Source organism: Podarcis filfolensis (genome assembly GCF_964270895.1).
Source record: "Podarcis filfolensis genome assembly, chromosome: 17".
In the NCBI taxonomy this organism is placed as follows: domain Eukaryota; kingdom Metazoa; phylum Chordata; class Lepidosauria; order Squamata; family Lacertidae; genus Podarcis; species Podarcis filfolensis.
In genome coordinates, this window is record NC_139621.1 from 1,069,590 (window position 1) to 1,087,261 (window position 17,672).

Below are 17,672 nucleotides of genomic sequence, written 5' to 3' on the forward strand. Positions count from 1 at the left end.
TCCTGCCACAGAACACACAGCTTCTACTGGAAAAGGAATTTGGCTCATTAATCCAGACCACACTGTGAAATTCATCCTGCCTGCCCCCACCCACCTTCTGAGTTTGATCCTCATCCTCTATGGGGCTGCCAGGTCACATTCCTGCAGTGGCAGCTGAGAACAGAACCGGCAGAGTTCAATCCCTGCCCAGCAGCTCTTATAGCAGGGATGGTGGCAAGGGGGGCATGTGGCCCTTTCAGATGCTGCTGGGCTCCAGCCCCCACCAGCCCCAAGCAGCATAGTCAATGGTCAGCGAATCATGGGAGTTGGGACAACACCTAGAGGGCCACAGGTGCCCCATTTCTGCCTCACACAGGTGACAGGGTATGACTCTCCCTTCTGTCTTTGGTCCACAATTACCCAGCCCCCAAAATCTCCTCCTTTGTCTGGAGATTTCCTTCCTGGCCACAGGACATAGCTCCTCCTCTCCTGGGCCATGAGTGTGACTGCACCACAATCTTCTTTCTCCTTGGCTCAGAAGCACCCCATTGCCCCCAAAATTGAGGGGCCCCAGCGTGCGTTGCATGTGCATGACATCACGCATGTCTCTCGACACCGCACAGGTCAGTGCAGCCTTCTGCTAGGCTGCACCAGTTTCTGCAGCGCCCCCCAACACTGAGGTGGCCAAAGGCACCTCGGCCCCTTGGACTTGGCACACCTTCAGTCCCATGTCTTCACCAGGTTTTTCAGCCCACTTCCTACTCTGCCCCACTTCCTGTTTCTTTTAGACTTCCTCCTCCTTGGTAGGGTTGCCATATTTCAAAATGTAAAAACTAGGACAAGCAAGTTGCTGAGCTTTTGCAAAAGACCACGATTTTTCACTTGACTTGCATAAAATCAGGGAAAGTGCTGCCTGGATTGTGGGATGTAATCCATTGGAACAGTCAAGTACTGTACAACATTCTTTATTTCCCCAGTGGGCACAGGTAGTTGGCTGCTACTCCAGTCAGTGTAACTTCCTGTTCTGCTGGTCTGGAGCATCCTCCCCTGCATGTGACCTGGGAGATGGGTGTGGCCCTGGCTGACTCCATAAAGGAGCCGAGTCATGCAGCCATTTTCTCTCTCTTCATCTCTCTCTCGTGCTGATCTCTTGCTGCCATTTTGTTCTCTTAATGTAATTTTGCTGTCTGCTGGTTCTTAGCCAGCAACCCATGAGCTCAATCTCCATGTGAAATGAACTCAGTTTGTTATGTAACTACTAAGTAAAGCCTGCCTTTCAGGGATCAAATCGTGAACTGAAATGTGAGTAAACTTCTTGTTACTTTTAAGGAAAGACTCTTTTGTCTTTATTCTTTTAAGAGGGATCAAAAGGGACACCAGGAATAATCCATCTGGACAAGCCAAATTGGATTACTCAGCTAAAGAGATTCAAACAAATCTGCAGACCAGCTTCCTACTATATTCCCCTGCTATATTAAGGGGAATCTGCTCTGCTACATCACTCACTCCTTCACTGGTGTGAGTGAAGGAAGGATAATACTTATTCAATATATCCTTTCCTTTTCCTTAACATTCCCACATGGATGTCAGTTCTGCCTTTGAAATTCTGGTAATGTCCGGGGAAATCCAGATGTATGGCAGCCCTACTCCTTGGTACCTTCTGTATCCTTCTACCCCCCGAAGGCAAGCTGATCTTAAGAATTTAGAGATTTCATCACCTGAAGCCCCTCTCTCATTAGTCCCTTTCCTTGCCTCAAGTCTTGTCCTCAGCCTATCCTTTTTCCAGGTTATTCGTTCTTATTCCATTGCTTGCATTTGACCCTTTCTTTAGCTGTCTTGCCCCTTGGCTCCCTGTCCTATACTTTTCTACCACTCAGCCTGCCCTCCAAGGTTCTTCCTGTACAATATTTTTTTATTTGCATTCGAAGTGACAATTTCCCATTACCTCTCAGGGTTTGGCCTGCAAACCATGTCAGCATTGCTGTCAGGATTGTGATGTTGTGTGCCAGTGGACTAGCTGAGCCAAACAGAGGCTTCAGTGCTGCAAGCGCAATATCCTATCAATGGCCATATTACAGCACTCTGCATTCTGGTGTTCCTGAAGAGCAGAAGGTGTGTACTGAGACAGCATGGCCACACTGTTGCAGCAGAAAATGCATGTTCCCCTCTGAAACTATGCATAATGTGAACCCCTGGGGTGGCCATTCCTGTTTCTCCTGCTTCTGCCATAATGTTTTGTGAGTGGAGCATGAGACTTTTAATCTCGGGGTCGTGTGTTTGAGCCCCACACTGGGCAAAAGATTCCTGCATTGCAGGGGTTGGACTAGATGAGTCACATGGCCCCTTCCAACTCTACCATTCTACGATTCCAACCTTTTCTGTAACCTGGATTTGGTGTGAGAGTCATCTTCAATTGGTCAAGGATGATGACGATGGGGCCACGGGATTAGCACTCAGCAACTGTCAGCTGTCTTCTGAGGAAGCTCAGTGAACTCTCAATGGTAAAAGATGGTCAGGTCCGGCTGACTCATCACCTTCCGACAAAGAGAGTCTATGGGGCTTGGCTGAGGCTAGCCAGAAGCCAGCCAGTGGAAAACAGCATGGAGAAAGCTCACAAGATTCAGGGCTCAAACCGCAAAACCAGTTTTTAATGCCATGGCTCCTAGTCCTGGGACATGAGAAGTAATGCCCTTTCAGCAAAGTGCCTTTTTTTTGCCACTCAGGTAAGTACCATCTGTCCTTGTATGCCTGAGATCAGAACAGAGGACATACAGGCCAGAGCATGGGATTGCTGTTAACGCAATGTTGGATTATCCAACAGGCAGACTAAGCATGTGTTTAGGGCATCAGAAAAGCAGGGGTACCAAACTCCCCCTCTCCACACACACAAATGAGATTTTTTAAAAATAAAATGACATTTGATATTTTTAAAAAAACATGTGAAAACTCAGAACTTTGTTAGGCTTCTTTACACTCTCCTAGGCAGCCTCCCCCCATTTTCCTGCTCTCTTCCTAACACCCACCTAAACCAGGGGGTGTCCTGCTACAGTAGATCACAATGATGAGGTTGCATGGACCTATATGCTTGTGCATTTCGGCATATGTGTAAGTTTTGTGTCATTTTGAAAAACAAAAATATATTTTAGGGGATTAGTATTGTTTTTATTTTGCATCATGAATTTGGGGGCACCATACCCCTCCCCCAGTGCTTAGGGTCTCTAAAGGCCATGGATGCCTTGATCAGGACAGGTCTCTCTCCTCCTCTCTCCCGTCTGAAACTGAAGCTGCAGTCCAGCCCAGGAGGAGAAACTGGCCTGTTAATCCCCAAATGCCCACAAGAGGGAAGCATCTCAACCTTAGTTTCTAAAAGCAACTTATTTTTTACTTTGGGTAAGATGGATGCATTTCACAGCTTGCACAGGGATGTTCTGTGTTGGCTTCCTTTCCAACCAACACACCCAAACACTCTCTGTGTTCTCTAATGCCACAGCTTTATTCAAAAACTCATCTCTCCCCCCTTGCCCCCCAGGGGCTACACTGTCCCAGTTGCTCTGTCATCCACCTGTCACGCTCCCCTCCTTATTTGGCTACGACTACACAGTGAGACCTTGACTAAAGAATAAACATCCAGCTTCCTGGTGCTCTCTAGAGGCGGTGTATGCAAAGGTGGGTGCGCAAGGAAGAAAAGTGGGAGGAAAGGGCATGGATTGGGAAGCCCCATACCCTAAAATCCATGGGGAAGGGAGTTCTCCCACCAGGAGCAGGAGGCAGAGATGTGTGTGCCCACCTGCCGCCTGTTTCCCTCATGGCTGTTGCCACAGGTAGGTCTTGGACGTGTCAATCTGGCCTGGTGGAGGGGGCAGCAGGAGAGGGTGCCCCCCTCCTGTGGCTGGAGGAGGGGGCGGAGCTGACATGGGCGGAGCCAGTTGCACCAGCGGTGCCATGGGCAGGGGCGGGTCCCCCTCCGCATCCCACAAACTGATGAGGGGCGGGTAGACCTCGTTGAGCGGGATGGCCGCCGCATGCTGCATGTACTTCTTGAGCGAATGACGGCAGCCTTTCTCCTTGAGTCGCTGCGAGGCACAGAGAAGCAGCAGCACTGCGCTCAGGGCGGCCAGCAAGGAGCCGGTGACGGCAGCCAAGGCTGCTCCTCCAGCCCAACCTCCCATCAGTTCCACTGCGAGCGAGGCCTCCTTGGTGGTGACATTGAGGCAGGAGCGCTGGGTGTGGGGCAGCTGCAGAAGAGGCGGAGTCATGGCAGAGGTTGGCAAGGGGCTTGTTGGGGGCGCCGAGGAGCCCTTGGAAACTGCCAAAGAAACTGTGGTTGTCAGATGACCCACAGACGAGGGGGAAGACCCTTCTTGGGTTGCCCAGGAATCCAGAGAAGCTGCGGAAGCACGTGGGGTTGCTAAGGCAGCTTCCAAAGAGCTGGTGGAGGTCACCAAGGATGGGGGGACATCTGCGTAACCAGCAGCTGCCGAGGACCTGGGAACAGAGGACACAACAGTAAGGCAAATCTCATAGCGGGTGGCTGGCTGTAGGTGCGTGAGGTTGAACTCCTTGATGCCCACAGGGACTCGTGCTGTGTAGCTCAGGTGGGGATTATGGATTCGCATGGTAGCTGACGACCACGGCAGCAGTGGAGGAGGTGGGTGGGCTGTGGAGGACTCATCACTCCTCTCACTCTTTCTCCCCTCTGCAAAGGATGTCGTCCACTCCACCACCACAAAATGTGACTGAACCTTCTTAGCAAGGACAAGCAGCCTGATGGGGGCAGTGGGTCTGTCTTCCGTCACAGCAAGGACCACACTGCGGCTGGTAGAGCCCAGCCCATTCCACGCCACACAAGTGTAGACTCCTGAGTCTGCCAGGCTGGTGGCACTGATCTCTAGAGTTCCCCCTACCCTCAGATGGAGCCTCCCTGACCCTGTGGTCACTTTCCCCCCCGATGGCGTTATCCAGTGGAACTGCGGTGGTGGCTCCGAGCTGGCTGGGCAATCCAGAGCTGTTGTTGAGCCGGCCGATACCTCCAGCCTCTCGGAGAGAGCCTTGGAGGAGATTTCTGGCAGGCATGATCCTCCCATGACACCTTTCAGCTCTTCTTGGAGCTGTTGCCCAGCGGCTTCCAAGGGCAGGGTGCAGAGCGTGGTTTGGGACTCAATTAACCGGACATGTCCCATGGCCAACGGCTGCCAGGCTTCTGGGCAATCACAGCGTAGTGGGTTTCCATAGAGACTGAGCTCTGCCAAAGCTGGCAAGGCCCCTGTCAGGCCTAGAGGGAAGAGGCTGAGGGCTGCATTGCTGGCCAGAAGGGTGCGAAGAGCTGGCACCTCCCGGAAGGCTCCAGGATGCAAGTAGGAGAGACGTGGGTTGTTGCACAGCTCGAGCTTTGCCAACTCCGGGAGATTCTCAAAAGCGTCTTTGTGGATGCCGGTCAGATCCTCCATGCTGTTGAGGCTCAGCTCCTCCAAGTGCAGCATGTCCTTGAAGTCCCCTGTCCGAACTTCTGCGATGGGGTTCTTGTTGAGATCCAGGAACTTCAGGAGAGGAAGGCCCTTCAGTGCCTTGGTGGGAACATGTGGAAGATGGTTGTCATAGAAGGACAAACTTTCCAGGTAATCCAGCCCTCGGAAAGCATCAGCAGGTACTTCGCTTAGCTCCATCCCAGCCAAGACGAGGCTGTGAAGCCGTCCCAGTGGCTGGAAGCTGCCCCCTTCTAGCTGCGAGATGGGGTTCTCTCCAATCATCAGGATCTCCAAATTGGGGAGAGGGAGGAACCAGCGGTGGTTAATGGCACGGAGATGATTGGCATTGAGATGCAGCCGAAGTAGGCTGCTCAAACCAGCAAAGGCCAACGGCTCGATGGAAGAGATGTGGTTGTGGTTTATGTAAAGTTCCTCAAGTGACGTGAGGTCATGCAAACAGTGGTCAGGTAGCTCCTCCACCTGGTTCTCCTCCAAGTAAAGCGTAATGAGGTGCGAGAGGTTAGCTAACCCAGTATCGCTGATTCTGGAGAAGTGGTTCTGCGAGAGGTCAAGCTCGGTCAGGTTGAGCAAGTGCTGCAGCTCCCCGCTGACCCTGGATATCTTGTTGCTCTGCAGCAGGAGAACCTGGGTGTCTGAAGAGAGATTCCCTGGCACTTGGGTCAGCAGCAGGTCATTGCAGTCCACTGTACGGGCCTCGTGGTAGACAGACTGTGGCGTGAACCATGGGCGAGTCTCGCAGACACACTGTGGCGGGCAGGTGAGAGTGGCAGGCAGCAATCCTGGCAGGAGCAGCACCAGCAGAGCGCAGAGCGGGAAGGAGGGCATTGTGTCCTCCCCAGACAGGCACCCTTGGCGAGGCTGGGGAGAAAATCTTGATCTGTCAGATGTGAGCTCTAGGGCAGTCCATGGAGCAAGCTCATCTCTGGAAGGCAAAAGAGAGAATGAGTTGGACCAGAGGTTTCCATACTTATTTGGCCTACCACCCCCTTTACAGAAAAAAAAATACTCCCCCCCCCGAAAATCTACCTTCTTTAAGCAAGCAAACAGAAAGATGCAGTGACAAATTTGTGATCTTTTATGTGTTTATATTGCCACCTATGCTCTACAACACTTCCCACTTTCCAGGCCTGGGTGAAGCTGGAAAGGGAAAAGCCCTTGTCTCTAGCCTGACTGCCAGATCCAGGGAGGCACTGTTGCTGTCCTGCTGACCACAACAGATGAAACATGTACAAACTGTTTTTAAAAAATTTCTTCTCCTCTCTTCTTACTGTATGCTTCCACTGCCCCCTTATTCAATGTCCTCCATTTGCACCCAAGGCTACTACCATTCCTGGTAGTAGTTGAAGAAGTGTGCATGCACACGAAAGCTCATACCAAGAACTAACTTAGTTGGTCTTTAAGGTGCTACTGGAAGGAAAAAATTTTTTTTGTTACCACTCCTGGGTCATTCCAGCGCCCCCCCCAAGGGGGTGGTATTGCCCACTGTGGGAAACACTGGGTTAGACAGATATGAAAGTGGGGTTTCTCAGAGCAGGCATGTATTCTGAGTTCAAATCTAGCCTCCTGTCTCTGGCTGTATTCTGCTTCCTGTTGACTGTGAATTCCCTGTGTTTCCAGTGCTGGTGGAGGAATTCAAGGTAGCACCATGGCAAACCTTCTGTCCACGCCAGCTTTTCAGCTTGCTCCATGGAATGCTGCCCCCATGTGCTTCTGGAGACATTAAGCCATTCCTAGCTCATCATCTCGAGGGATGCGGGTGGCGCTGTGGGTTAAACCACAGAGCCTAGGGCTTGCTGATCAGAAGGTCGGCGGTTCTAATCCCCGCGACAGGGTAAGCTCCCCTTGCTCGGTCCCTGCTCCTGCCAACCTAGCAGCTTGAAAGCATGTCAAAGTGCAGGTAGATAAATAGGTACCACTGTGGTGGGAACGTAAACAGTGTTTCTGTGCGCTGCTCTGGTTCACCAGAAGCGGCTTAGTCATGCTGGCCACATGACCCAGAAGCTGTACGCCGGCTCCCTCGGCCAGTAAAGCAAGATGAATGCCGCAACCCCCGAGTCGGTCACGGCTGGACCTAATGGTCAGGGGTCCCTTTACCTTTACCTTTAGCTCATCTCTAGACCAGGTGTGAACCCCTCTTCACAGAGTAAAGGCAGCCAGTGCCCCCTGGAGTGCACACAAACAGAAGAAAATGAAGCACAAGAATGTGAACAGCTGGGTGTGGGGAGAGCAGTGAAATGGCAAAAAAACAAAAAAAAACCCCACCGCAACAACTTCACTGTGCTCTAAAGGAGTAATGTGAACACACCCTCTGTCTCTTTTTAAGAGTACGTTTCTAGTTCTCAGTACTGTAGTGGACAATGTGAGCAACATCTGGTCTGGAAATCACAAGTAGAAATTTAGCCGTGGTCAGGACATAAGCAGCCCGTGCCCTGTGCTGCTCCTTGCAGCTCTCCCCTTCCCTGTCTCTTGCCCCACCTTGACTTTTTCACATAACTATTTCTCAACTCTTCTCCGATCATCACTATTTTAGAACAGAATAAATCAGAGTAAGAAAATGTGTGCAAATATCCGTAAAGAACTTCCTGCTGCTCTCTACACAAGATCCCATTCTGAGCCCAAAAGTCTATATTCCATTTCTTAACTCAGGTTTTCTAAGTAAATGGAATTTTAGGAGCTAACAACAACATCTGTGCACACGGCACTTTTGCAAAAATGGTCACAAAAGGGCAAGACCTGATGAAAACACAGACTATACAAGCCATTGGCTAAGGCATTGCAATGTCACAGCCATGAGAAGGTCCAAGTTGGTGTCAGTTGGGAAAAGATGGAGAGAGGTCAGCAGCAGAGGGAGGGGCTTCCACGGTGTTCTCATGGTGCAACCAACTCTCCTCCGTTGCAGTTCAAAGTGAGCATGTCCAGGGCAGCAACATTTCTGGTCCTCTCCTCCACCACTCTTAAAAGGTTTAAGAGGTCTGTCTGGGAGAATTCCTCTTTTGGTGTGCAATATGTGCCCTTTGTTGGGAAAGGGATCTGAATTTCAAACCAACTTTTCTGCGGTGTGTCGCTGGCGGCAACTCCTGGTTTGCTGCAGTTCAGCTGTGTCTGCTCCAAGCACATTCCCCACCCCCGTCTCTTTTTTTTTATTTGTCTTGGCCATAGGCTAAAAAGTAATGAATGCCAAAGTCAAAAGTGTGCAAGGAATGTATCTGTAGAAATGTATCTGTAACTCTATACATCAATCAGAGATCAAATCTGAGATGAATTATGTGTTTATACACCCCAAGTGCATTGCTGAAGCACATTGTCACTGCTGCAATCAATCACATTCATACTTAAGAAAATCCTTAAGAGCTTTGCTGCTTGATAACAAAGTCACACTCCTGCTTACACGGTTGTCTCTTCCATTTAAGAGGAATTTGATCTGGCCCAAAGCAGGTAAATTCTTGTCTCTATAAGCCGGATGACCGGATGCAAAAAAAGGAAGGGGGTCTCTAATAAGATGGAATTTTAGCAAGTGCAGCTTCTCTCTCTCTCTCTCTCTCTCTCTCTCTCTCTCTCTCTCTCTCTCTCTCCCTCCCCTCCCTCTCTCCCCTCTCTCTCCCACCCATAACAAGTTGCACCTACTGAAATGTCCTCTGCTTTACCACCCTTAAAAGGTACCAGAATCCAGGCCAGGTACATGCCATACATTTAAAGCACATTCTCTCCTCCCAAAGAATTATGGGAACTGTAGTTTGTTAAGGGTGCTGGGAACTGTAGTTCTGCAAGGGGTGTAAACTACAGCTGCCAGGATTCTTTTGGGCTGGGTGCTTCTGATTTGTTTGCATAAATAGCAGATTAACAAAGGGACGCTCTTCCAAAGAGCCCTAGATTGTATCCAAAGAACCAGTCCTTAATTGGAGGAAGAAAAGGATCAAGTCTTCTCAAGGAACAGGGACCTGATTGGACTTTGAAGTGGAAGGTCAGAGACTGGTGTGGTCAGCTGATGGGCTTCAGAAAGGAAGTTTAATGCCAGGTCCTTATTTTGTGAGACAGGGGTCCATCAGAGTTGATGGAAATGGATGGAGAGCTCTTCAGAAGCAGAAAGTACTGTAGAAGGGATAAGGAAAAGGCAGAGAGTGAAAGATGCAGCCTCTGGGGTATCCAAAAGGTTCCTAGCTAGCAAGATGAACAGTATCACCTCTTATGCCTGAGTCAGGCTCAGAAATTAACACAGTGTTATGAGTTGGTGGGGGTGGGAAAGGCTGTATGCAGAGACTCTTCTAATTCCTGGATACAGCAAGTGTTAAAATCTAATTCAAATTGCTGAAACAGCCAGACAATTCTCTTGGTAAGGGCCCTCTAAGTATGGGCCATTAAGGTAACAAAGGAAATGGCTCTGTGCCAGTTGATTGGACCTCCTTCCCTCAACTCGCTGGTAGTTAGAGAATCAAAGGCCAGAGCTGGGAGCTCAGGTGTGTTTGAAGTAGACGCTAGCAGGCTGCCAACTGGGCAGCTGGGAGACAGAGCTATGCCTGATTTCTGTTTGAAGCCAAGGCTGCAGCTCTGGGAGAAGCAAGACCCTTTTGGGGGGTTTAATGCTGCAAACTCCTCCACCGTAGGCTCAGATTGGATATATGTGTAAATAAACCATATATCCTAAAGACACTATAGTCTCCGCTGTTCCTCATTCCAAAAGAAACACAAACTCTGGGGAAGCTCCTGGAAGCCCTGGAATCTCTCACCTCTCAGAGACAGGAGTAGCGATAGATAGTAAATCCTGTTTTACTGACAGTCAGTGGGTGTAAAAAGTTTTTAAATAGTGCCAGCTAGGAAGAGTTTGTCCAATCTTTTTGGTGTGAAATGGCTTCTGTAAAAATCTTATTCTGTTGTCCAGGGAATTTTATTTGTAAGCCTTTTAGATGTTTTGAAATGTATCGTAGTTTTAGTGTGATCATTTGTTGCTTTTTTATTGTTTGCCTGCTCTGGGATCTCTTTTAAGATTGAAGAGTGCAGCAGAAATGCTTGCAGCTTAAACAAACGAGCAAATGAAATATACCTGGAATGTCTCTCACCTACAGTCTGCAGTGGCAGCCTCAAATGCTTAATTTGAGGGGCAATCTGTGCATGGGTAGGTACACCAGCACATTGCTTGAAATGGCTGATTAGTGTGCTTGTTTGTGAGCAAATTTACTTGCAGGTTAATAATAATAATAATAATAATAATAATAATAATAATAATAATAATTTATTTCTACCCCGCCCATCTGGCTGGAGCACTTCTCCAGGAATGGAACTGTTTGTAAATTCCCAACCATCATGTCATTATATGTGGCAAATTTGAGGGCAGAACCATTTTCCCTGGGAGGTCTATGGAGATGAAAAATGTCATAGGTGAGCATAATACATCTATGAAGAAGCAGTTATGGCCATGAAATAAACCTGGTTTGGTACCCTGATCAGTGCCAATGCAGCAGATGAGATGCAGATTATACTAGCTTTTCTTGGGTTGTTCTGGGACTAATCCCAAGGAAAACAGCTGGTGTAGATGCTGGCGCTTCTGTTCCTGCGTTGGGGGCTTGAGGGGGTGAGCTGTATTCTCCCAAGCTTCCCCTCCTCGTCCCTGGGAGCAAAAACCAGTGACCGGCTCCTGAACCCTGGGTGCTGTTGATCTGTCCCATCTGTGCAGGATGGGATTTTCTAGACAGTGGTGCTGGCAGCAAGAGGGCCTGTTGGGTAATTGGTGACCTAGATAAACCACTGTGTGGAACAGCTGGAGCCTGACAAGCCTTGCAGATCTCTGGGCGGGGGCATGGGGGGAGAGAGAGTCGGGGGACAGAAGATGGGAAGACATGACCCTGTGGATCAGGGCACTTGGTGCGATATGTGAGGAGCAGGGCAGGATTTGTGGAGGGCAGGAGGAGAGAGCAAAGTAGAAGCATGGGTTTAGGATGCTGGGAGCAGTAAGTCATATCCCAGCAGGAAGGATGATGGATTGCCAAATTCAGACCCCATGAGAGAGCTTTTGTCCATCTAAGTTCAGTCGGGTGCCCATCAGTCCTGGCTCCTGGCTCTGCTGGGAGGGGCGCTGAGTGCCGCAAGTTAGCCACCTCTGTCTTGAGGGTTGCATAGAAGAGAGAACTTCACCAGGTGTGATTTTTCCCATCTTGGCACCACTAGGATAGGAGACGCCTGTTTATATTCACTCTCCTTTGCAATCCTTGAAGGTGGTACAGGAGCAACCAAAGCGATGGATTCTGCCTGAGGGATATTGCAGCCTGAATGCAGTCCCTTGAATCTCCCCACCCACAATCAGCTTGTTGTCTGCTCTGAAGGGCACAGCAATGCCGTCTCCTGCCCATATTCCCCTTGGATGACTGGACTACAAGCACAATAGGAAGATGGGGCAAGGACTGAGCAGAGTTGGGTGCCTCTGGCCAATCTCAGGCTTCTCTCTCCCTCTTAGGATGGCAAGATGGATGCTCATGGTCATGAATCAGAACTACTGCTCAATAAATGCCATACACTGTCTAGCCACCAGGTAACCTTTCTGCAAGCAAATCAGGATGAATGAACATGAGAAGAACCATCTGGATCAGGCCAATGGCTCTTCTAGTCCAGCAGCTGTTCTCCCAGTGTCCTCCCAGATGCTTACAGGGAGACCTCCAAGCAAGACCCACGCACAAGAGCCCTCCCCTCTCTCCTGAGGTTCCAGCAGCTGGCATTCAGAAACATTGCAGACCCTCCTTTATTTCCCAGAGACAGTCCCAGATTTACAGAAGCCATCCTGGTTCCTGATTTGATCTTGGAATGTCCCCCTTTCCTTAGGACATTCCTATTTTCACCAGAGACATGTTGGAGGGTATGGAGTTACACGACCCCTGAGTTAAGGAGAGGAGTAACTAGACAACTTTTAGAAGACATTTGAAAGCAGCCCTGGCTAGGAAGCTTTTTAATGTTTAATGTTTTGTTATGGTTTCATATATGCTGGAAGCTGCTCAGAGTGGCTGGGGAAACCCCGTCAGAAGGGTGGGGGCATGATGATGATGATCATGACAACAACAACGACAACAACAACAACAACACTTTAATAGTATTTTCGTTGGGGAAATGTTGGAGGGTATGGCATTGCAGAGCCAATTTTAGCCTTGTGCTCAATAGCGGACTCCAGTGACTGGTCCAAGTCCAGCCATCAGGCTTTGAGGCCCCCAAAGTCTCCTCAGTCCTAGCCCAATGACCAAGCCACTGTGCCACACAGGTGCCTTCCACAAGGTGTACCACTAAGCAGAGGGCCAGCAGAAGCTGGGGGATTTTTGAGGCTCCTCATTCCCTGCCCCTCCTGCCCCCCTCTCCCCTGCAGCCGCAGAACTGGCGCCAGGCCTGGAAGGTACTGCGATTGAGGCATGTGAGGCAGAGCGTGAGCTCATTTGCACGAGGGCCGAGAGCAGCAACAGCAGCCAAATGCTGCCGTGAAGGGGAAGCTAAAAATAGAGATGTGTCAAGAGAGAGAGAGGAGAGAGAGAGAAGTGGCGGACGGGGCGGGGGCGGGGGGAGGTGGAGAGCAGAATTTGTGACTAGGACTGTGACTTTAAGAGGACTTGCATTAAGGGTGAGCAGCACTGGAAAACAGCAGAAGGAAGTTGTCAGTGACTCAGAACAGGCATGGCACACAGATCCTGGCCCTGTGTCCTCACCTGGGTGCTTCCCTTGTTCGAACTGTGGCAGTGGCAAGGTGCAGGGCGGGGCGGTACATCTGTTCAGGATGGCTGCTTGCAGTCGCTGACAAGGCCTGTGATGAAGGCATGTTTCCCCCTCTGCCACTGATGCTCTTAATCCTGACCTCACATCCCTTCTTGTCCCCGGCTCTCTTGTTCAGAGCTGTCAGCTTTGCTGGAGAACATTGCTTTGTGGCTGGTCACTAAAGAAAAGCAGCTTTTAAAAAAAAGGTTTTTAATTTTTTTAAGGGAGATCTATTTAGGGAAAGTGTAGTGCTGTGCAATGTTGAAATTCCCATGAGTTCTGCTCTGGCATTCCATGGGCAGAAGTACTCCCCCTTGGGACTCTACACAGGCTGCTAATGGGGTGCCCCCCAGATGGACCACAACTCCCACCAGCCCCAGGCAGCATGGCCAAGGGAACAGAGATGATGGGAGCTGTAGTCCAGCACAAATATCTGGATGGGACCCTGTTGGCTGCCCCTGAGTCACAAGGTGGGGAGATCCAGCTCTTTCAGGGTTGCAAATGTGCGTTCCACACACATTGCACAGAGCCACCTTCATGGAAGCCAAAAGCCCCTTTGTAAACCACAGGATCTGACTCTTGCCAGTTACAGTAAGCTCACAACTTACGCATTTAACTTGTGCACATTCAGCTTAACACATGTGGCAAATAATAATAATAATAAATAATAATAATAATAATAATAATAATAATAATAATAATATGGAAAGGAGGTGGAGTTCCAGGAAAAATGCCTTTGGCATTCCTGCCTGCCATTTAACCCAATGAGTTTTGACTATACACGTGATTCCTGGAACATCGTTGTGGCTTCCTGTCCTACGACGGTTTGGTCCTTCTGCTCTCATGGATATTGTGTGGGTTTGTGTGATGGGCTTGCATGCTGTTTTAAAGATGACTTTTAGTTGGTGGAATGCTCTTGGGGCAACTAGTTCTGGGCTACGTGGCCTAATAGTCTGACTCCTTGCAAGCCACATTGCCTGTGCCCAGCACTCAGCATGGTCAAAGGTGTGTACACAGAACATATTCTTTATTTCACATTCAAGTGCTTTGAGAACAGGCAAGTTGCCTCAGCTGCAGAAACAACTAACATCCCTCCCCCATGCCCTGCATTTTTTGTACAGTGGTACCTCGGTTTATGAACTTAATTCATTCCTGAAGTCCGTTCTTAAACCAAAACTGTTCTTAAACCAAGGCATGCTTTCCCTAATGAGGCATCCCGCTGCCGGTGCCTTTCCACCATTCAGCTTCTGTTCTTAGTTTGAGGTAAAGTTCGCAAACCGGGACACGATTTCCGATTTTGCGGAGTTTGTAAACCGAATCGTTCTTAAACTGGACCGTTCTTAAACTGAGGTACCACTGTATCAGGTTGAGGTAGACTTAATAATTTGGCTTTGCAATCACAAAAAGTGACATTTTTGTAGTACAGTCATACCTCGGGTTGAATATGCTTCATGTTGAGCACATTTGAGTTGCGCTCCGCGGCAACCCGGAAGTAACGGAGCGCATTACTTCCGGGTTTTGCTGCTCGCGCATGCGCAGACACTCAAAATGACGTCACGCGCATGTGCAGAAGTGGCGAAAAGCAACGCGCGCGTGCGCAGACGTGCCATCATTAGTTACGTTTGCTTTTGGATGCGAACAGGGCTCCGGAATGGATCCTGTTCACATCTCGAGGTACCACTGTAATGGCATCTCATGAATGATGAATTTTGGCACTCAAACCACTTTTTGAGTTTGACATCCCTTTTACACCTCTGTTTAAGTACACTGCTTGTGAATATGGCCACTGGTGTTTAACAGGTAGAATGACGAAGGCTGGAGGAATTTTGACTTCTGCCAATTTGCAGACTGATCTGATCCACATGTTCTGGACTAATGTGTGATCAGTATGAAGATATATTTCAGACACTGCTCTTCTCCAAATTTTGTGATGTAGTTCTTGGCTCAAAAAGCAAATAAAAGTTTTTTTTAAAGCATATATAAGTCTATGTTTTACGATAAAATACATTTAGTAATGTGTATTTTGTGAGAAAGCATACATTTAAATACAGTTTTGGGGAACATATTTCTTTAAAAGAGAAGATTGATACAAAAAGGGGATGAAGATTTATCAATGAACAAATGTGAAGTACTGGAAATGGACTGGATCTAGACTTATCCATCTTTCCCTGAGTAGAATGTGATGCAGAACTGGATTGAGGCTCGATTTAAAGTGGTTCACACAAGAACTGCCATGGCAATCTTCGGGAGAGAAAAGAGAGAGGAGACAGACAGACAGACAGACAGACAGAGGAAGATCTTACAGAAATTAAAGTGGGTCATACATTGCAAGTTTGACTTAAAAGTCAGTCTTCGATCTGGAAAAGTCAAAGGCTGGTGAGTCTGAGGACTAATCAGATTGAAGTGATTTTGAATGTGTGCCTCGGCTGATGGTTTCCAGAGGTACACAATCAGTGCTGTGGGCTACATGCAGAATTGCAACTGACATGAAGATAAGGGAAGGTTCACCTAGCATTCAATTTTTAAAAACAGTTTTGCTGAAATTTTAAATGATTTTTCAAGTTGGCACTAAAGAGCTTCAAAAGACAACTGCTGGTATGTTTTACTTTGGTATTGTTAAAAACCAGAAGGAAAACTTTAAAAAAGCAAATACGATTCAAAAATTACACCAATAAATAAGGCAATATTTTTGGCCAAAAATAAATAAATTCAAAACTGCACTATAACATATTTAGCCATGAATACTTAGCTTTTCAAAAACTATATAGCTGAAAAATACAAATTAAAATATCGGGGTTTTTTTTTAAAAAAACTCCATACACCTAAAACGATCCTGACCAGAAACGTAACAGTGAAAGTGCATCAAGGTATATGGGTTCACCCACCTGTTGCCTCGTTGCACATATCTAAGCCACACCTGTTAAGAAAGAGAAAGAAAGAGAGAGAGAGAGAGAGAGAGAGAGAGAGAAAGAAAGAAAGAAAGAAAGAAAGAAAGAAAGAAAGAAAGAGAGAAAGAGGAAGAGCACTTGATCAGGGATGAGGAACTGGTGGGTCCCTTCAGAGGCTTCTAGACTACAGCTTCCACCATTCCTGACCATTGGTCATGCTTGCTGGGGCCGATGGGAGTTAGAGTACAAGAGGATCTGGGGGGCCACAGGTTGCTCATCTCTGCACTAAAGCAATCTAACCTTTAGAGATGGCGATAAGGGCTCCATTCTCTTGACAGCAATGAAAAGAAAGTCTGCCTTCTGCAGTCTGAGAAAAGACAGAGGAAGCACATGGGACACTCCAATGATGCTGTGTCTCATTTCCCATAGGAAGTGAATACACACCCCGCTCTGGCTTGGGACTAGTGTGTGCATGGTTTTCTGGGGCACTTCCATGGCAGATTTGTTCCCTGCATGGAAGTGTGCCTGTAAATTGTAACCTTCAACAGCCTCTGATCCACAGATTTTTAATGGCTGCACAAATGGTCCAGATTGCAAGGGTCACAAAGCACAGGCTCAGTTTGAGCAGCAGATGCAACACGACAACCCACTGTTTGGCTTGCCTTTTGTTGTTTGGTAATTGCCTGCCATTATAAGAAAAAATAGCCTGTGGTGACTGGGCTGAGCAGGCACAACTCCTGCAGAAGAGCTTTGGCAGCTGCAGTTTGTGCTAGCCTTGGCAGAGCAAGCTGCACCTGCCCAACCGCTTCCTACCAGGAAAAGCATCACCTGCTGCGTCAGCCTGCTGCTGCTCAAGCCTTAGATATAAAGAAGGAAAACAAAAGAGGGGAAATCCCTGGATCTGATGCGACTGAACTGTCCCTCCGTTTGCCATAGCCTGGTAGGGGAAGGGACATTTTTTGGCTTCGATCTAAAGTAGGCTTGCCAGCCTCTCTGATTCCTACACCTGTGGCTTTAACAATAGCATGATCGGCAAACATTAGCAGGGGATAAGGTTTGTCTCACGGCCTGCTCTGCAGGGGCACTTGTGAAAGCAAAAAAAAAAGGGGGGGAAGCCTAGATGATTCCAAAGGCACCATATATTTCCTGTGGACTCTCTCAAAGGCAGCTGATCCTGTTAATTTAGTTCACAAAATCACAGAATTGTAGAGTTGGACGCGACCCCCAGGGGTCATCTAGTCCCTCCCCCTGCAGTGCAGGAATCTCAACTAAAGTATCCATGATAGATGGCCACCCAACCTCTGCTGTAAAACCTCCAAGGAAAGAGAGCCCCCCCACTATCAAATAGCTCTTACTGTCAGAAAGTTCTTTCTGATGTTTAGTCCGAAACTCCTTTATTGCAGCTTGAAGCCACTGGTTTGAGTCCTAGCCTCCAGAGCAGGAGAAAACAAGCTTTCTCCATTTTTTATGTGAAAACCCATTAGATGTTTGAAGATGGCTATCACTGGACCATAAAGAAGGCTGATCGCCAAAGAATTGATGCTTTTGAATTATGGTGCTGGAGGAGACTCTTGAATCATAGAATCATAGAATCATAGAA

The 17,672-nt window shown here is 48.3% G+C and overlaps 2 protein-coding genes across 4 annotated transcripts in view; both read right to left on the bottom strand.

Annotated features, from left to right (window-relative positions):
* The window catches only part of LOC310752274 (uncharacterized protein), a 311,176-nt gene that overhangs the window by 195,493 nt on the left and 98,011 nt on the right, over nucleotides 1-17,672 (bottom strand). The gene's annotated exons all lie outside the window — the stretch shown is intronic.
* LOC310752228 (leucine-rich repeat neuronal protein 1-like) overlaps nucleotides 3,459-17,672 on the bottom strand; it is a 29,025-nt gene continuing 14,811 nt past the window's right edge. Inside the window, exons 2-3 of one of the 2 annotated variants that reach the window (XM_083592157.1) lie at nucleotides 7,566-7,628; nucleotides 3,459-6,387 (exon numbers count right to left, since the gene is read on the bottom strand). In XM_083592157.1, coding sequence (XP_083448283.1) covers nucleotides 3,783-6,290 — 2,508 coding nt within the window. In that variant the 5' untranslated portion in view covers nucleotides 6,291-6,387; nucleotides 7,566-7,628 and the 3' untranslated portion in view covers nucleotides 3,459-3,782. The remainder of the gene's footprint in view (nucleotides 6,388-7,565; nucleotides 7,629-17,672) is intronic. The other variant, XM_083592156.1, reaches the window with a different exon arrangement.